Source organism: Electrona antarctica (genome assembly GCF_951216825.1).
Source record: "Electrona antarctica genome assembly, chromosome: 9".
NCBI lineage: Eukaryota > Metazoa > Chordata > Actinopteri > Myctophiformes > Myctophidae > Electrona > Electrona antarctica.
The window spans coordinates 33,718,035-33,739,599 of NC_136790.1; the positions used below are offsets into that span (position 1 = coordinate 33,718,035).

At 43.1% G+C, this 21,565-nt stretch overlaps 1 protein-coding gene across 1 annotated transcript in view; it reads left to right on the plus strand.

The window, feature by feature from the left end:
• Window positions 1-1,066: 1,066 nt before the first annotated feature.
• The window catches only part of itprid1 (ITPR interacting domain containing 1), a 32,776-nt gene continuing 12,277 nt past the window's right edge, over window positions 1,067-21,565 (plus strand). The window contains exons 1-10 of the mRNA XM_079511054.1: window positions 1,067-1,166; window positions 8,340-8,414; window positions 9,346-9,548; window positions 11,166-11,389; window positions 13,534-13,598; window positions 14,123-14,249; window positions 14,547-14,657; window positions 15,209-15,269; window positions 18,753-18,877; window positions 18,964-21,436. Of these exons, the coding sequence (XP_079367180.1) occupies window positions 9,350-9,548; window positions 11,166-11,389; window positions 13,534-13,598; window positions 14,123-14,249; window positions 14,547-14,657; window positions 15,209-15,269; window positions 18,753-18,877; window positions 18,964-21,436 (3,385 nt within the window). The 5' untranslated portion in view covers window positions 1,067-1,166; window positions 8,340-8,414; window positions 9,346-9,349. The remainder of the gene's footprint in view (window positions 1,167-8,339; window positions 8,415-9,345; window positions 9,549-11,165; window positions 11,390-13,533; window positions 13,599-14,122; window positions 14,250-14,546; window positions 14,658-15,208; window positions 15,270-18,752; window positions 18,878-18,963; window positions 21,437-21,565) is intronic.

Consider the following 21,565-nt stretch of genomic DNA (forward strand, 5'->3'; position numbering starts at 1 on the left):
TCCTTCCTTGACAAATGATGGAGAGTTGGTAACCAAATGGACCCTTATACTGTAGGTCTTTAACTCTTGAGAGTGTAAAATGAAACAATTCAGTTTACGTTCTAAAGGGTTAAATTATTGTTAAACATCTGTATTATTTGTTGAATTGTTATTTTTATCAATGTTTGCCTGTTGTCTATCTATGGTACCACAGCACCAGCATGAAATTGGATCTGAGATGCTAAATCTCATCAAATGGTGGTCCGAGGCTCAAATAACAAATAAATGATGGACCTTGATATGAAAAGGTTTAAAACCACTGGTCTATAGTGCGTTATCTTTTCTTCGTCAAGCTGTTACATAACGACAGAGATGACAGCGCACATAAAGGTGAGTTACGATGGGACTGTGATGATGGGAACACGACGAAACCAATGAAAGCAGCAGGGAATGAGATACATAGCCTAATAGTGCAGAAACAGCAGCCTGTCATCACGCTAATGCAATGTTTTGGTGATTTACCTTTTTAAGGTGAAATGGCCTTGGGTGGTCTTGAATGTGGCTTTTTGAACAGAACAGGTTTGACAAAACAAAATACTACCTAATCTATATGAGACAGAGACAGAGAGACAGAGCACGCATGCATGCACGCACACACGCACAGAGCGCACTTGTTCCCTGACAAAATGCCAGCCTCAAATGGAGGAGCCACAACCTTGAAGAGAAAGAGAGACATTAGGCCTCTGTCCAAAGACAAACAACCCCCTCTGGGGAGGGAGAGAGAGGAGAGAGAGAGAGAGAGAGAGAGAGAGAGAGAGAACTTTTAGAAACTTGCCTAATATAGCTTGCGCACTGGTCTCTCCTTTGACACTGTCCCAAGAGAGGATGAGTCTGACTTGAAGCAATCCAAAAAGAAGAGGGATGTCGTCTCCCCCCCCGCACCCCCCTCCTCTCTCTCCAAGAGTGCCTTCTCTCCCGTGCACCAGCTCTCCTCTCTTGGTGCATGTTGTCCATAAATATATTATGGCTGCCCCGCCGGGTTCATTTTGAGATAGCGAGACCCAATTATTCTTTTCTTACTTCTTCTCCCCCGCAGCTTCTTTATATGGGACACAAGAAGTGAGGAGCGTCCAGGAATTACATGGTATAATACAACAAGGACCCCAGACTGTCAGTGAACTTCTGAAGTAAGTAACTTCTCAGCAGTCAAACTTCACCTTTTTATTTATTTTTGAAAAGATAAAATAAATCACAGCAGACAAAAGTCAGATAGTTGTGGAGCCTGATTAATACTTTGTCATAAACTGGTGGTGTATGTATCTAGGTCTGAATTGACCCACTGTATTTAGGGGATTCTGTTGAAAGTGGCTGCATTGTGAATCATTGAGAGTGCTGTGGACTGACCTTGAGTCATGGAACAAGGTTCCCGAGTCGCACAGAATGTTTGGAAACCTTCCAACCGCGGCGGTGGTTCAGGGGTAGAGTGGCCGGATGGTAACCACAAGGTTGCCAGTTCGAACCCGGGTCCCCCAGAGTTAGTGTCGAAGTGTCCTGACTCATTGAGCAAGACACTGAACCCCGAATTGCTCCTGATGTGCTGGTTGGTGCCTTGCATGGTTTCCGCCGCCATCGATGTATGAATGGGTGAATGTAATGCACAATCTATGTAAAGCGCCTTCAGTAAAGGTGCTATAGAAATACACCATTTACCATTTAAAACGCTGTAGATGCAGTGTTTCCCAAAACTGAGGCCTGGGAGGGGTACCAAAGATCACACAGGGCCATGTGTTTGGAGGTAGGCCAGAATTTTGCACAGAATCATAATTTGCTTTGATCCAATTTCAACCTGCCATCAATAACTTAGGCACGCAATTAAAATAAATAAATGAAACAATATATGAGTGTGTGTATTACTTAGAATCCTTACAAACCTTGGGTACAGATGTATTGTAGATTCTACATACTGATATTTGGAAGCCTGTGCCATGTAATTTACATAAACTGACCACGAGTGGCCTAACAATAGCTAGCATGACAAAGAGCAAAGCCAAACAACTTTCCAAATATTGCTCTGTTTCGGCTGTGATATAGGCAGTTTGTCTGTGTGGAGGAGAAGGCGCCATGTGTATCCTTAGGTGCCCATGAACTGTCAACCCCATTTGTTTCACTTCAAAATTGTGTGTGTGTGTGTGTGTGTGTGTGTGTGTGTGTGTGTGTGTGTGTGTGTGTGTGTGTGTGTGTGTGTGTGTGTGTGTGTGTGTGTGTGTGTGTGTGTGTGTGTGTGTGTGTGTGTGTGTGTGTGTGTGTGTGTGTGTGTGTGCGCGCACGCGTGTGCATGTGGGGGGTCTCGGTGGGCGCTCCAAGGAAAAACATGTTGTGAAGCGAACCACTGCTGTAGAGAGAGGGAAGCTCTGTCACTGTAAAATGGAACGATGTGATGACAGTGAAAGCCTAACAAGATGTCTACCTAAATAAATACAAGCAAATAGACAGACGAGGAGGGAGACCACTGTACGGTGCCAGGAGCATTGTAAATGCCACCACATAGCAGCGCTTAGCCAGACCAGTGGTTCTCAAACTGTTTTGGCTCAGCTGGGGCACCTCTGTAAATTAATTTTTCATCCACGGCACCCCTGAATTATAGCACCTTACATCTATGTCACATTACAGTACATAGATATGTAAATCTTTCCCCTCAAGATACAGTATGTCAGGAAGAAAATACAATATCTGTTTCCATCATAGGACAGATTGAAATTACCTTTATACTTGCGTGCGCGAGAGAGAGAGAGAGAGAGAGAGAGAGAGAGAGAGAGAGAGAGAGAGAGAGAGAGAGACAGAGAGAGAGAGAGAGAGATGGCTGCCTGGTAGACATCAAACATTTGTTTAAAGCACAGTGTCAGTTTGGTAGAGGTTGGGTTGTGTACTCACCTTGTCATGATCTAACTCCAAATATAGGTGAGATATGTTTACGCATGTTTTCGCAAGACCACATGACTTTGTGGCCTTGTGGCGGTTAGAGTGCCCTGTGACTACAGGGATTCAATCCCCCGGCTAGGTCAATAAGGTCATATACCAAAGATTAGACAGACGGGCCTCAATGCCTCCCTGCTTAATTGGCACTTGGCATCAAGGGTTGGATTGGTCTTTGACATTCTAGAGTCATTTCGAGGGGGTACATCATGTGACATGTCCAGGGTCATGTCAGAGTCATGTCCAGGGGGTGTACTTGTACATCATGTGACATACTATAGAGTCATGTCCAGGGGGTGTACTTGTACATCATGTGACATACTATAGAGTCATGTCCAGGGGGTGTACTTGTACATCATGTGACATACTATAGAGTCATGTCCAGGACGACGTGTACTTGTACATCATGTGACATTCTAGAGTCATGTCAGGGGGTGTACTTGTACATCATGTGACATTCTAGAGTCATGTCAGGGGGTGTACTTGTACATCATTTGACATGAAGGCATCATGTCCAAGGGGTGTACATCAAGCCACGTCAAGTCACTCTTTCAGCACATAAACAAATCAAAACACAAATGAAAAGGGTTGGTTATTTTCTCCTATTGGGTTAGGGTTAAAATAAATTACAAAATAATGTAAAAATGGCATTAATCCACCTGCCTTGCTGAAATGTGGATGTCCTCACAAGTATAGTAATACAAAAGTGTGCATTTGTGCGTGTGACCGTGCATGTGACCGCGTGCGCGCGTGTGTGTGTGTGTGTGTGTGTGTGCGCATGGCTGCGTGTGTGTGTGCATGGCTGCGTGTGTGTGCGATGTGATATGAGACATGCCAGACATGTCTCGAATCCATCAAACATTTGCTTAAGTTGTCTGTTGGCAGACAACTCTTCCATATTAACACTTTTATATGTGGTTCCTTGCCATAGCCCACAGCATGCGTCATACTTATACTGTAGTACAGTTGTTTTCAATCTTTTTCATATCAAGGTCCATTAGTTATTCAGCATTCGAGCCGCGGACCACCATTTAATGAGATCTTGCCTCTCAGACCCAAGACTTTGTTATTGTTGGATAAGATTCTGTCCACAATTCCATGTTGTATTGATGTGGTACCATAGGAGAGACAACAGGCAAACGTTCATCAAAATAACAATTCTTGTGTAGACTTCTTGTACACAGATGTTGTGATAGTAATCATTTAAAGAGTTTAAGTCTTAAAAAGACAAAAAGAGTGGCTGCACACACTGTTTATTAGGATGCAGAGTTAAACCAACGTTTCGGCAGTACAACTGCCTTCTTCAGGGTATATGGAAAAACAATTAAAATCACATATATATAGAGCCAGGGCTCAACAGTCAACCAATCACATACTGATAGTGTTGCGGGCAATCAGGATCAGCTGTCTCACATTCCTGGGTTATTAGGGAGGAGTTATACCTCATGAATAACTGATGAGACTCTGGAAGGTTAATTCCTTGTCACTAAGACAAATAAATCTATCAAAGATATTGTCTATACATTACAGTTTAGGGATATCAAAAGGAGATGAAACCACACAGTAAAGAACATACAATACAAAATAGTTCAATCGATCACAAATATACAATAAATATAGAGATACATTTCCATGTCCTGTATTTAACACAAGTCCCCTAAAGTAAACTGAATATAAGCCTCTGGTAGGTAGGCCATCTGTGGATCAGAAAGGGGAGAGAATAATAATAGGGTTAAAAAAGTATTTGTACAAAAACATTTTTTAGAATTATTATTTATAAAAAAGGCTTGAGATCAAAGTTTACATTTGTGCAGAATAGGTTGCCAATTCCATCCAATCAGGAGAGAGAGAATCCATTCATCAGCCTCAATTATTTTAGAATTCCTGGTTTCATCAACTCCGATTTCACTTGCTTGTCGTGTATCCCGTACTCAATAAAATGTATAGAAAACTTTAGTTACTAGTTGCTTACATCTCAGATTCATATAATGTACTTTTACTCCACTATATTATTTGAAAACTTTAGTTACTAGTTACTTTGTAGATTTAGATTATTATGACAAAACATGTAGTTCCAGACTATAGCATTTGGAGGTTATGCAATAGCTGTCTGGCTACGTGAGACCAGGTCTGCCTCAGCACTTTTCGCTTCGATGATTGATGGCTGTTGATATAAGGCCATGTACGGCCGAGTGGAGGATTACACATGCACCTGCCAACAGGTACCAACCCTATATTTACCATGCAAATACAACTTAACACCACCCTCCCTGACACTGCTGGAAACTAAGTACATGTACTCAAGTTCTGTACTGAAGTATTTACTTTACTTGTCCATTTCTTAATACTTTATTAAGTTTCTATAGTAAAAAGTAATACTTTTTACTAATTACGTAGGTTACTACAGATATTTGAAAACTTTAATTTCCAGTTACTTTGTAGATTTAGATTATTATTATTACAACACATCCATTAACCAATGAAGCCCTATTTCATACTTTGGCTATAGCTGATCTACAAGCTCACAACATCACGATGCATTGTGAGTACTTCTTGGTCACTTCCACACAGCTCTGTTTGCATAGCAAGCGGAAGGATTACCTATTTATATACCTTTATTTATATATTTATATCTCAATTAAAAAAAAACACACCTGCCTCGTTGCTTATTATTGCTTACCAACGAAAGACTGCAGTGGTAGAAGAAGTACTCAGATAGTCTTTTTTTACTTAAGTAAAATTACCACAAGATAGATAGGGTTATGCCCTGTATTTAAAATTTGACTTGAGCGAAATTACAAATGTATTGGTTTTACTTAAAGTAGCAAAAGTAAATGTACTCATCATGCAGAATGTTCCATTTCAAAATTTGTTTTTGAAATGGGACATTCCCCAAGTTTTGAAAATAATTAACAATATGATTTGTGTGTGTTTGTGAGCACGTAGTTTGTTATATTTGTAATAGAGTGTAATATAGGGATTAAGTTTAATACGGTTAATGTATGTGTGTTAATAATAATCTAAATCTACAAAGTAACTAGTAACTCATGTTTTCCAATAATTGTAGTGTAATTAAAAAACACAATATTTACCTCTGACATGCAGTATAAGCACAACATTTCGTAAAAAAAACTGAAAAACTAATTTAAAGTAACTACCTACAGATTACACTCAAGTACGGTACTTGAGTAAATGTAGTTAATTACTTTCAACACACACTTGGGCATGTCCCTGGTAGCACGTGGGCCGGTGGTTTTGCATGGCAAGCGAAAGATAACTAGGAAAGTTATGACAATACTTAGACAGCTCAACATAGGACAATATGAATCAGCTGCCTCGGAAGTATTTAATTATCCAAGAACAGCCCAGAGTTGACGGTCGGGTTCCGATCGAGACTACCGTGCTCCATGATGTAAGTAAATGCCGGGGGGAGGTGTGTGTGTGTGTGTGTGTGTGTGTGTGTGTGTGTGTGTGTGTGTGTGTGTGTGTGTGGGGGGGGTCATCAGTCATCAAGACCCCTGTGTCAGCAAATGTGTCAAATGTGTCCGTGGCAGTAGTCTTGGTCTTGTCTGTGGCAGATGTTTGATTTTCTTTTTTACACACCAGTATAATGTTCTTATTTAGATCATAAGACCCAATTTCTGAATGTCACTCTCCAGGTTTCCTAAGATGACACTTATTTAATATGACACTATGTGGCACATTAGGAGTCCAACTCGTACTAGTGTGGTTCTCAAATGCTGTATCTGCAAAGACCCCCTTAACTCTGAGAGGGTCCACATGGAACGGGTTCATTTGGTTCCATTTGGACACTCAGAGTTACAGACCTGTAATCGTCATGCAGGGATATCTCTTTTTGTGTTTCAATTTCAATATTAGCAATATACTGCAGTGTAGGTTACTGTTGCATGTAAAAGGCTTGTATTCAAACTTGGACTTGAGTGAAAGTACAAAAGTAATAATTATCAAAATTTACTTACAGTACTCATGATGCAGGAAGTTGCATTATAATATTTTTTTTCTCCCCAAAATAGCAGATCTACAATTTACAATTTAGGCATTTAGCAGACACTTTTAATCCAGAGCGACTTACAGTAAGCAAGAACAACACAATGGTAATACTGTACATCAAATACATAAAAAAAGTAATCAAGAATCATAAGCAAGCTAAGAACCTATAGCATCTGTTTAGCAGTACAGTACAGTACAGTACAGTACAGTACAGTACAGTACAGTACAGTACAGTACAGTACAGTACAGTACAGTAAAGCTTTGAGTATACATTATAGAGTGCTATGTCTACATACGTTTAGCCTTTGCATATACGCCTGTAAGGTTGTCGAGGCTAATGCAAGTGCTACGGCAAGTGCTACGGACTAAGATGGAGTCTACAAGCTCACAACACGCTGTGACATTGTTGTGAGCTTGTAGATCTGCTATTTTCAGAGTGCAACACAAATGCCAAATGGACCCTTACGGGTCTTTAACTCTGAGAGTGGACAAATGGAACGAAATGGACTGTTACGGGTCTGTAACTCTCAGAGTTAAATAAACATTGAGCTCAGAAAATAGAGCTATTTATATTAAAATAAATATCACTTCAGTCAGGACAACTCAAGAATGGATGGAATATATATTTATTGAATATAAGATGAGCAATATATTTATTATGGTTTGGCGATGTATTGGATCTGCTTTTTAGGTACTCAGATCAAGCGCATCAGTCCCGACCATAGGGACTCTGAATCCCCCGTACCTAAACAGTAGATCCAAAACGACAGGTGGTAGCTGGGGTGGAGGTGGGTGAGCAGCAGGTTTGTATACAGCAGCACGCTGATACGGCAGCAGCAAGCAAGGAAGGAAGAAGGAGGAGGAATGCAAACCTCCGGTTAAAGTAGCCGCTATGAAGATGGAGTGAGTGTTTGATTGGCTGAGTGAATCATGTGGATGAGAGCGTGATGCTGAGGCGGCCCAATTAACGGCCGGCAGCAACTGCACTGAGGTTCCCTGACTGAACTTGCTCTGCGCATGTCTACGACAGGCACAAATGCTCATTTACTCCCTACCTTTAAGAGGAGCACTTTCAACTCATCTTTACCATTAATGCATAGCAGCAAGGTGCTGGCAGCTAAAAACTACATAAATACGGCTGTCTGAGTGGACAAATCTATTAACGTGATGTTTTTCGCATCTGAAAGTTCTGAAAGACAAAGTACTTAAGTATACAAAGAAATCACATATTTATGGAAATAGCCAATCTACAAGCTTGCAACGCATTGAATCGCAATGTGTCATAAGATTGTAGATTAGCTGTTTCTGTAAAAAATGAATATACATTTTTACATCTTGTCCATGTCTGTGTCCATGTGTGTGTCCATGTCTTGCAGGTTAAGCGGGAACAGTGCAGCTCTCGACAGGTGGAACAGTGTAAACTCCAGCACTACACCACTACACCAACTCAGGTTAAGATATCTCCATTTTTGCCAGTTGCTTGAAAAACGTCTGGACTACATTTGCAACTACCTCTAGTAGCGACCGTAGGTGACACTTTTTCATGATTGGCTGCCTCGTCTCTAGGCTGCCTCTATGCCAGTGGGAGACTTAACCTTAAAACCCATAGTCTGAACGGCATAAAACCCATACTCTGAACGCTGCAACATGAAGCAGTGAGCTGAGGCAGAGGTTGCGACACACACACACAAACACAAACACACACACACACACACACACACACACACACTGATTATACTGTAGATGTTCATAAGCGAGAGCTTTCTGCACCTGGCAGTTATGACTGAGTCATTCTTGTTTAACCTATCTTTATGTAATTGACACAGTAGAATGCAACAATGGTGCATATTACAATGAGCATTAGTGAGGATGAGGGATGGGACGATATGAAAATGACATGTCACCAACGATTATTGTGGCAAAAAATAATTGTGATGCACTTTTGTTAACCACTTGAAACCCCAGCATCCCTATTCTGGGGCCCATATTATTACTGATCTACAGCGTTGTGAGCTTGTAGATCTGCTATTTTTGGCAAATGTATTTGTGTAAGGTGAAATAAGAACATATCAAATGCACTCTTTATAGGCCTGTTTTATCACATATACTGTAGAGGTTTTAAGTGGTGCTGAATTTGCAGCTCAACAAAAGCTAATTAATCCTATGGTGTGACGGAGGACAATTTCATGATACATTAAAATGCGTTTCTTTATCACGATAAACGATAATAATGATTATCGTCCGATTCCTAGTGAGGCTATGTGTGTGCGTGGGCCATGCGTGCGTGTGTGTCCACAGTGTGATGAAGGTTAATATGCGCTCTCTATAAAAGTTTCCACAGTGTGATGGAGGTTAATGTACTCTCTATAAAATGTCCTACAGTGTAATGGAGGTTCTGAGGCGCTGTGCTCCCGACCCAGAAGAAACTCTGTTGGATATGGGTTTTGGCTGTGATGAGCCAGACATCTCTCAGCGCATCCCGGCACGCTTCATCAACTTCCAGTCCAAGGCCAGAGGAATCAACATCAGTGTGTTCCTGGAGGCCCAGAAGAACCGCCTGGACCTGGAGAACCCTGATGTTGGCAGTGAGTAATCCCATTACTAGTAACTGTAATCTTATATTAATATAACTGGAGAACCCTGATGTTGGCAGTGAGTAATCCCATTACTAGTACTGTAATCTTATATCTATTCTAAATTGAAGAACAGCTGTCTGTCTGTATACTTCCTTAGCATAGAGCAAGACAGCTGCTCGCTTCGAGCGCCTCACAACGTCACGACGCACGGACAGCCTCACGGAACCTAGCGCCACGCAGCCCTGTCCTCAATCTGCCCTGCATTACACATGCCAAACATTCTAACAAATGTAACAATCATCTTAATTAAATTAATTTTACACACACACACACACACACACACACACACACACACACACACACACACACACACACACACATATTAAGTGGCTACAGCGCGCGCTCCGGCGAAAACAGCTAATCTACAAGCTCACAACATCACAGGTTGCAAAAGCCATGAGTTCTCTCAAGCCAAACCTCAAAATTGAGACCATTTTGGACGCAAAATGCACCTGCAATTGGATCTGTTCTCTCAAGCCAAAGCTCAAAATGGAGACAATTTTGGACGCAAATGCACCTGCAATTGGATCTGCGTGACTTACCAAATATATTTGGGAGTAGGCTACCTGTGCGACTGTCCATACTTTCTGTGGTGCATGTCAAACTGGGGGTCCTTGATACTTTTCAAATGGGGGTCTGTGGGCTATTAAGTGTAAATGTTGCGGTCCTTGCCATGAAAACGTTTCCCTACCATGCATTTTTAAGACTACTTTCATGTTATACTGCTGTTTTTATTCATTAAAAAAAACACACACACAAATATATTATACAAGTTGAAATATATCAGAACGGGTAAGGACTAGTTAATATAACGGGAGAACCCTGATATTGGCAGTCATAATGCCTGATTTTTCAGTTGGTTGAATGATAAAAATAATACTGTAGATGCACAAACTCACAACATGTCGTGCATTTGACGCGGTGTGAGCTTGTAGATCTGCTATTTTCAAAGTGCAACTGCCAAGCGCAACCAAATATAAACTTAGTTTTTATTAGTTTCGTCGGTGAGAAAAGGGTGGGGAAAAAACATTTTTCGTCATAGTTTTAGTCGACGACATTAACAGTTTAATGGCCCATGGCGTAAATCACCGTCAAGTTGAAGTGCATGGTCATGTGCCCGAGACGGAGATTGATTAATCTCCGTCAAATTAGTGATATCAAAACCGGTCGCATCGCTCCACAGCCTAGATGCGCTTGTTGCACAATCCTCGGTGTTGACAGTGACACGTCATCGAAAATGTTCCCTGCCTGTTTAGCCGACGACAACGAAAATCTTAAAACGTTAATAACTCGCGATCTAAATCATCCCGCCTAATTATAAAAAAAGATCCTGTGTTTGACGGCCCTCCGAGAATAAATCGCGATAGATTTATTCTTACCTCCCGTTGTTGTCGATCGACTCTAGTCGAGTGGCTATTGTTAGCTGCTACACACACATTCACAACAACATCCGGTCCGTCGGTAAAAGTGGTCCGGGCGCTATAAACGATGGGCACATTTTATTAATGGATTAAATAGGCCCGGGCCCTTAAGTCAAGGTGTTAACACTGGTTCTCTCTCCATCAGGTCGTTTTAGGCAGCTGGAGGTCCTCCAGCAGGTGACCACGGCATTCTCCTCGCTGGCGAGAGGAGGCGGAGCTACACCCTCCTCCCCACCCAGAGCTCCTCTGATTCATCCGGATCAGAGCGCAGAGGCCTGCGAGAGGCGTCGCATCATGGGGGCGCTGTTGCGCCGGGCCTCCAAGAGGTCCCTAGGTCAGATGCAGAACGCACAGCAGCAAGCAACAACGGTACATTTCTTCTTTTTAATGTCAATGCATTGCTGTGTTGAAATTCTAAATCAAACGATGATTGAATTAATTAATTAATTCATTAATTAATTAATAATTAATTAATGGATGAATGGATGCATGAATGAATTAATGATGATGAACAATCAATCAATCAATCAATCAATCAATCAATCAATCAATCAATCATTATATTTGAAATAGGTTTTAATTCATAATATAATATATAAGTTTGGGTAGACAAAAGGTATCCTTCCTCCAAGTAGTACTGCTTGTCAAGGTGTAAATTGCAGACTTGAAAAGAAAAGAATCCAAGGCACTCCGTCTTTGGTGAAAAAATAAATAGTTTATTTGATGATGAGCAAGGCAAATCAATAACAGGACCATTTGCCTTGCTCATCATCAAATAAACTATTTATTTTTTCACCAAAGACGGAGTGCCTTGGATTATTTTCTTTTCAAGTCTGCAATTTACACCTTGACAAGCAGTACTACAGTACTTGGAGGAAGGATACCTTTTGTCTATATGGTTTTACCTGTATCACCAAAGAGCACCCATCTAAGAGCCACTAACAGATCCCTGCAGCGCTTCCATTCCTCTATTTCTATATAAGTTTGGGGGTTACAATCCTTAGGCCGGCCAGTCCTAACAACCATGATTTGCTACAGTAGTATTTTAAAGCGTTTCCAACCTAAAGGAAAATAATGACATATGGGGAAAATCTAATAAACACTCAAAACAAACTAAACCTAAAAGCTTAATTCAAAACACTAACTAACACTAATTCAAACTAACTATCCTAATCTAACTAACCTAATCAAAAAGATTACCACAACATTACCAAAACTGGCGCCCATACTCAAATAGACATAAGGACATAATGCTCTTACAAATTACACTATAAGGGAACACCAACCTTTTGGAGCCCCAAAGTATCGATATAGCAGAAGCGCTCTGGACAGCACGTGTACACCACAGCTTGTGCCACACTGCCAACAAACGCAGCTGTTGACAGCTCTTAAATAGTGCTCTGGTGGACGGCCTTCCTCTGTGATTGGTCCAGCTTGAGGGATGTCAGAACGAAGCAGGTAGGTCTCCTCCCACACACACACACACACACAGGACCTGAGGCTGAGAGGTGAAGCCTACTCTCTAAATAACATCAAATATATACTATGAAAAAACCCTCTTGAATACAATGAAAATATGTAACATCAGGTTCCAAGAGTCCCATCCTAGAAATGCAGTGGAGTCAAAAGTACACCACTTCTATTTGAAATAATATTGTGAAGTGAAAGTTATGTGCTTGGAACAAAACACACATGCACGCACGCACGCACGCACGCACGCACGCACGCACGCACGCACGCACGCACGCACGCACGCACGCACGCACGCACGCACGCACGCACGCACGCACGCACTCACACACACACACACACACACACACACACACACACACACACACACACACACACACACACACACACACACACACACCAAACTCCAAAAGTGTATATATTTGATTGATTATTTTATTTCCATGTCCTAGTTGCTAATTTGTAAATTAGTAGGTCCCGGAGCGCGCACGTGTGCGTGTGAACATTCATGAGCACATGCACACGCAAAATTACTTTTTTTATTATTATCTTTTTCACCGAAATGTAACACACCAGCCCACCCGTCAAAACAATAGCGTAGCATATAGACGTTTTTGTATGTCTTTAAATATTCTGATTAATTGAAAATGGAGGACCCTGATGTAAGCAAGTCTTAGTGCTTTTTTCTGGTTTTATCCTCGTAGAAGATTTTGTATTGACCTGCAATTTTGTTTGAACTGTACCCATTCTACAAACTGTGAACTGTGAGCAGCAGTGTTTGAGCAAAATCAGCAGTGGTGAGCGCAGCAGCAGTGCAGCAGCATGACAGCAACAAATGCAAGCAGGAATGAGCAGTACAAACCTCCAGATTAAATAGAGCGGTCTGAGAATGAAATGAGTGTGTGATTGGATGAGTGGATGTGCACGGCGTGGAGTTGAGGCGGCCCAATGGGCAACTGCACTGAGTTTCCTGACATAACTTGTTCTGCACATGTCTGTGACAGGCGCAACGCTCATTTATTCCTGTCCACCACTGTCTACAGGAGCCCACATCGGACCAGGGAGCCTCCACCGACCTCAGCGCCACAACACAGACTTCTGCTACCAGGTAATCTTACCTTACTAGAATTGGTCCTCACTGAAAATGAGTTTGATTACTCAGTGTAATTTCGAGAATAAACAAAACTTGAATAATGCTCATTCAAAGATGGTACCATTTCTGTCTACTCACTCTGCAAATGCAGATTGTTCTTTTGATAGTATAGAATACAGAAGTCCTGACGTCACTCGCTCATCCCCTGGGTCGCGGAAGTAATTTCTCTATGGAGAATAACATTGAGTCATCTCAGAATTGTGTCATATAAGAATTGTGGTCCGAAAATAAGCAAACTGCGAAATTGTTCGGCGGCACTGTATCTCTTCTCTGCATTAATGCCTTACTGACAGTTTAGTCTAACAACATTGTCAATATATTTTAGTCTTGTAGTTTGTGTCGCCATAGCATAGTTTTTATTTAGAAAAAAAGGTAGTCAAAGGTAGTCAACAGACATTTTTCATCATAGTTTTAGTCGACGAAATGCACTTAACTACAGTACTTGAGTAAATGTTTTTACTTTACACCCCTGCCACCAGTATCGGTGAGAAGAGGTCGCCACTGAAGCGGACGCGATCCAGTCTCCAGGAGAGCGCTGGGCTGATGCCGCTAGCTGAGGAGCAAGGCACCGATGGTCCAGATGATTCCACACAGACGTGTTCTCAGGTTATTATTCGTTTTTTAATCATTTAGTTTAGGTTTGATTTGCTGGGTTTTCTTTCGTTTATTATTTTGAGAAAAGGCTTTTTGCCTTTTCTAAGCCCGGTTCGAGTTGATAGGCACAGAATAGTGAATCATGTTCGGGCGAGAGGGTTTTCCCCGACTGCCACTCAAAGTTGCTACTGGCCAATCACAGCGTGTACTTGCACAAGTGCACTGGCCAATCACAGCGCGTCCTTACGCAAACGCAATTCCGCACTCGCATCTGTGAGGATAACCCTGATGTGTTCTGTTGTCTCCCAGGACACAGCGCCCCCTAGGCTGGAGCCACTGAAGGAGGGTCTCCATCTTCCTCCTGTCTTACCCAGGAAGAGAAGCCAGGGACAGGCCAAAGAATCCTTTGAAATGGAAGAGGTACAGTATATGAATCACCATGACAATATATGAGCAATTCATCTGTAACCAGAATATATGAACCACCATGACAATATGAGCAATTCATCTGTAACCACAATATATGAACCACCATGACAATATGAGCAATTAATCTGTAACCTGCAACAGTGGGCGTCTAAATATCGTGTGCACCTCAATTCCCACACACAAAAATTTAATAATAATAATATCGTTGAGGTGCCCACTCTTCCCACGTCATGCAAATACTCCCCTTTCCATGCCATACAGGAGAATTGCCTTTTCCCGAATTCTCCTGAATGTGAATGCATTTTGAGTTGAATTCATTTGTCATCTTCAAAATAGCTGATCTCCAAGCTGTCAACATGTCGTCCCACGACGCGTTGTGAGCTGTAGATCCGCATTTTTTTTTGCTATTTGCCAAAAGTACCCTTTTAGGGAATTTCAGACCCTGCCTGTCTAACCTTCTCTGCACGTCCCTGATTAGCTTCTGGCTTGCAGCACGGCGCACAGTCAAGCATAATCAAACTTTTATGTGTTGTTTGTTGCAGATTCTCAGCTTTGATGAAGGCAGCATCACTGGCAGCTACACTGGAGGAGCTGACAGCACAGGTATGACATCAAGTATGAACAGTACTGGACAGTAACTAAGTACATTTACTTGATTACTGTAAGGACTACTTCACTTCACACATTTCCAACCTTATCTTCATATAATTGGTCCTCATTCATTCTCATTATAAGATTGTTTCTGTCTACTCACTCGAAACCTGCCTTCCAGTGACATCATCGGTAGGCGGGTTTGTCATTTCAAATAAGATTTCAACATTTATTCATTCATTCATTCATTCATTCATTCATTCATTCATTCATTCATTTAAGAACAAACAAACAAACAACAAACTTTCCAGGAAGAGAAAGGCTGTTGTTTCTATTAGTTTCAGTTCACAAGACAAATATTATACTTACCGATACTCAACTTGTTGACTGTCATGTGTGTATCAGCAAATAAGATGCCTTTCGAATAAAGATCTGATATTTTCGGTGGAGAAGGAGACAATGAAGGGGGAGGGCGATTATAGATTTCTGGGCGACCCCGGTCAACTAAGTATATAAAGTTGAAGTGTTTAAAAGGGCTCAGTGGAACTCTCTCCTATTTGGATAGCAAAGTGCTTTCCTTATCAGTCAGTCCCTCTCTCTGTCTCTCGCCCTTCCTCTGTGGCGCGTGCTTCTCAACAGCTGTTGAGTCTTGACCGCGTATCGGATAGGAAACGGTAGCCGGCCGAGACGAGGGGCGCTTCGATTTCTTGTCTTGTCTTTGGCCGGTATATGTTTCAAAGTGAAATGCAGACACATGCACACAGGGAGCGTGCCTGAGTGGATGTCTGACTCATTTTGTTTAAACACTATCCCTGGCTTCTAGTACTGTATATACAACATATGATTCCCCCCCCCTCTCTCTCTCTCTCTCTCTCTCTCTCTCTCTCTCTCTTTCAATTCAATAAATATACATTTACATTGCCATATAACAATCAAAACGAAAAAAGGAAAGGTTAGCTTGGGATAAGCTTTTGAGATAAATGGCAGCAATTTTTGCATGCACGTACTTGATATAAAACCTTTTGGACAAATAGCAGCTCATTTTTTAAATGTATTTTAAATAAATGCATTATTTCTCTCTCTCTCTCTCTCTCTCTCTCTCTCTCTCTCTCTCTCTCTCTCTCTCTCTCTCTGTCCTCTCATACATGCATGTTTCCCTTACTTGCTTTTTTTTCATCCTTTTATAACGAGGGGGATGAAATCGGTCTCCTTTTCCGTCAGTGCCGTTGGCTGTATATAAACATCAGTCAAGTTGATTTGCTCCATTTGGAGAGAGCAGATGTTTCTTTATATTAAAAGATTTATTTTTGGGCTTTTTATGCCTTTATTGATAGTACAGTAGGAAGTCAGGAAATGGGGGGGGTTGGAGTAATGAGTAATGGCCGTCAAGATCGGTAAAATGTATGTAGTCTTTTCTGACTACACATACATCATGTCCTAACTCCTAATATGAGCGAATTCCTTGTTTAACCCAAAGAATATGATTATTGGCAAAATCACGGAAAGTTTAGAATATTTAGTATATTTGGCGGTCCTGTTTTCATTTTTCACAAGAGCGGTTGTTGTTGCAATTCCCTGCACTACAATACTTCACCATATGTTGCACTATGACGAAATAAACCCATAAAATGTAACGTGTGGGTATCCTAATGCAATTCCAATGGTAAGCTGTTGTTTTCACCCAGTGAAGGAATGGTGGATTCGTATTTCATCCACGCCCTGAAATACCCGTAGGCCTATGTGTGTCTCAAAGAATAGAAATAAATGGAAATACCCAAATTAAATAAACATACCTCAAACATTTTTACTTCATCATGCAGAACTTGAGTAAATGTACTTAGTTACTTTCCAGTGTTTCCACAAAGTTCCATTAGCTGCAGTGCAGCGTGGTGCGGTTCAGGAATGCAAAGACACACATTATCAGCCTCAGGTGATTTTCATAATGCGTTGCTGCTGGCTGTGTGCAAATAGAGCGCGTCACAGCGCAGCTTTCCTGTCACTCATGCAAAGGTGTAGATTCGAACATAGATGGTGGAGACGAGAGGGTCACTTCAGTTCCATACTTACTCCAGGGGGAAACATGGCATATCTGCACTCTCACCTGTACCCTGGTCAGTGGTCAGTGGTTCTCATCCTTCCCACCCTGACAAGCACCTGGAATGTAAGAGTTGAGGCATTACATTCTTACAGGACAGATTTGAAAGAAACCAGTGTTTCACATCTGATCTGTTTTTTTATGCATGTGCCCTCTCGCAAAATTACAACATAAAATGCATGTATATAACTTGAATTACTCTTGATATCAAGTAATAAATAATGTAATAGTATTACCTTTTAAAGGGGTAATACATAGATAGTAACTTATTACTCTTCCTTCCTCCTCTGTATTTTGACCAACACTGAGACACAAGTGCTTTACATAATTATGTCATAAATAGGTGTTTAAAAATAAACAGGATATTCAAATAGAGAGACAAAACATAAGATAAGATATGCATTATGCCTAAATAAGGAAGCAGCTTTGAGCTGAGGTGTTTTAATAAAAGGCATTGCGTTTAAAAGTGCAAGGACACTTTGGTAGAGGTTTAGGTTGTGTATACCTTGTCATGAATCCAAGGATTTCTTCCTTGCCTAAATTCTACAGAGAAGTTAAACATTTTCTTTGAATCTAATCCCACAGCTGTTCTTTTGGTGTTGTAGAATCAGTCAGAATCAGCTTGGCTTGCATTTGTTTTGCTAAAATATTGAGTTTGAGAGTCAGTGAGACGCTAGTTTTGGATTCTTCATTTCTATTAACAATAAACTAGTTACATCATGACAAGGTAAGTACACAACTTAAACCTCTACCAAAGTGTCATTGGACTGCAACAGATAATCAAATTAATAAATTGATTATTAAAAATAAGCGGCTAAAATAAAATAGTCTGTCTTTGATGTGTTTCCAAAATGTACAGCATTTGCGAAAATAGCCGATCTACATGCTCACATACACAGCTCACACAGTGTTTATATACTTATAGATCTGCTATTTTTGATGCACAACACCGGAACACAAACTAAATATGAATGAGGCTTTTATAAGCTGCTGCAGATAAAGTTTGTTTGGAAGTGAATGCTTTAATTCCTGTGATATTTTTAACATGAATGCTCAAAGATAACTCTTTGCTTTGAAAAGATTATCCTTAATGCGGTTGAAAACACGTTTATCAGATTTTTATTGCATGTCAGGCAAGGAATGTTGTACAATATTTATATATCTTTTTTCCCCCAAATGGAAAGCATTATAAAATTGTTTATATAACGCTGCCTTCTTCTCTGAATACTGAAGATTCTGTTCTCACTCACTAGTGACCTGCTTCTGTCTGTCTGTCTGTCTGTCTGTCTGTCTGTCTGTCTGTCTGTCTGTCTGTCTGTCTGTCTGTCTGTCTGTCTGTCTGTCTGTCTGTCTGTCTCTGTCTCTGTCTCTCTCTCTGTCTCTCTCTCTCTCTCTCTCAGTGAGGGGGGGTGTACTCAGAACTAACAGTTGTCAGTCAGACAGCAGTGGCTTCATGGAGGAGCCGTTCATTCCCTGTCTGTCCCAGCAGGGGGCACTCTTGCCGCCAGGACCCCAAATCATCAAGGTTTATATAATTATTATTTTTTGAACACTTTAGTTTTAAGCTTGGCTACGTCCTGTTATTCACTGTGTCTTTCTGTCAACATGCAGGCTCTGTCCAGCTTGTCGGGAGACAGCATGGACAACCAGCCCTCCACTCCACCAGGAGGCAGCACCCACAGCCCGGCCACCCTGAAGGGTTCATCCTTCAGGAGCCTGAGGGGAAGCAGCATGGAGAGCCAGGTCACAGTGAGGGACGGCTCCTCTGCGCCTCCCTCCCCCTCTCTCTTCCCCCCGCCCTCCGTCCCCACCTCCTGTGACCAGGGGACGTGTGACTGGTGTAATGTGAGGTGTGATCCCCAGAGGAGGAGGCCCCCTGCAACGTCCTCTCCCGCTTGCCTCCCGACTGCGTCTGTGTTCACGTTCGATCCTCCTAAATCCTCATCGCCCGAGTCAGAAGACGCATGTGCTCAAGATACTTTCTCCCCCGGCACCTCCAATTCCCTCGAAAGAGGAGTCCTCCGGCCTGAGTCAATTCAATTCAAAGGAGCTTTATCCACGTTCGTGATCGATCCCAAACTGTCAACATCGCCCGATTCAGACAATGTGTTCCTTCCCAATACCGTAGTAGACACAGTTGAAGAAGAAGAAGATGGCACGCGTAGAACAGAAGTTTATCCTCTGGTCCGTTCTCCCAGACTGCATGAAGCGCTTCCAGACCCAACAGGAGCGGAACTGTTTGCAAAAGTCAAGGAGGAAGAAAGAGGAGGCCGTATAGCAGGACACAAGGAGGTACAGGAGGAGTGCTGTACCTCCCCATGCCCTGCGTCACCACCCGACTCCTCTTCCTACGGAGGGCTGGAGAAGGGGTTGCAGACAGCTCCCTGTGCAAAGACTCCCTCCTCTCCATCGCTGACGCTCGATGTGTCGGCCCCGGCAAACTCCTGCCCGCACGCCGACTCCTCATGGAGGAGTCCGGGGAACCCGACGGAGACAGACGTATCTCCTCTCCTACGGATGAAGGATGAGCCGGCACCTCCCCCTGCCCCACTCCTCCTCGCCACCTCCCCCGACGACGTGCAGGAGCAGCGCCCTTGTCAGCGCGCCTCCCTCTCCCCTCCCTGCCCTTTTCAAGAAGACAATCTCCCGACGGAAGCATCAGCTCCCTCTGATTCGGAAGAGCGTGTCCCCGAACCTGCATCCCTTCTCTCCGCCTCCTCACCTCCTCTGCCTTTCAACGTTCCATTGTCGTCGATTTCCACGCACCACTCTGGAGAGTGGTGCGTGGAAAGTGACGACAACGGAAAGTCCTTCTTCCATGGTGAGGACTGTCATCCCCCAGAACTGGCCTCCTCGTCTTTGCAGGGGGAAGACCTCCCACCTGTCCCCTCTGCGTTCCAGTTGAAGGGAGGTTGTGACAAGCCGGCATTCCAATCGCAGGCTCATTCTCCCGGGCCGCATGATGAGCTTCCGGGCCAAGCAGGAGCGGAGCCTCCCCAATCGCCCTGCCAACCCCCTGAACCCCCTGTGACGGATACGTCCAGCGAACGCATCCCAGGTCCTACTACAGAACACACGCCCGCAGACGCCTGCATTGTATCCGACACACCCTGCCATAATGGCCATGACATTGCGGACACGGGCCCGACACTCCCCCCTCCTGTCTCAGACGTTATTAGAGGTGAGACAGATCACCTCTTCGCCTTGGGGCCAGAGGACGTCCCTCGGCCACAGGGGGGAAGCGGAGAGGAGTGGCAGGACTGGAGCAGAGCTAATGCTGCACAGAGCAGCGAGATGGACCATGTTTACGGCTCCGAGGCGGATGGTTCTGCAGCTCAGCAGACAGAGGCGGCCTTGCAAGAAATGGTACATGACGAATCAGCAATCGAATATATATTATTATATCAATTGGCGGTGGAGCGGTTCGGAGAAGTACTAGAAGAAGAAGCGCGGGACACAGAAGCTACAGCGTTGCAGCCGTGCTGTTCCAGAAAGTGTGTCTCTCCGGAGGACGACTCACAGCCCCCTTTTCCCAGGCCGCATGATGAACTCGACGAGCGTTTTGGAGCAGCCGTAGAAGTGTGCGAAACTGACGGTGCAGACCTGCGGCCGTGTTCCAGGGTGGCCTCTCTGGAGGAGGAAGTCGACTCACAACCGACTCTGTGTGGCGAGTGTCTGGGCGACTCGCAACCCTGCGCTCCCACACCACGTGCCGAGTGTCCGGGCCAAACGGGAGCGGCAGAAGACAAAGACGGAGCATGTGAAACGGACGAAGTCAAACTGCATGTCATCGGTTTCATCCCCTGTGATGATGAAATCCCGGAACCGAAGCGTAGCGAAATAATAGCCGGCCCGGGACCGATAGAGGTCGAGAGCCTAGACATGGTGTTTGAAACCTCGGTGGACGGTTCGGACGGGAACGGCGACTACGGCGACGTAGACGCCATCTGTCGGGATTTGGACTCGGACGGTTACGTGTACTGGGCGGAACCCATCCATGTGGCCTCCTCGCCCTCTCCCAGTCCAGGGGAGGAGGAGTCAGGGGGCTTGGAGGCCACGCCTACATCTCGTTCCTTACTTACAGGTAGGCACAGTCATTACATGAACACCCGATCACAATCTTGCTGATCGCAATTATTTTTGCATAATGGTTAGAATGCTTTCGATTCATACAGTAAAGAATTCATGTAAATGTAATATTTCCATCATTATT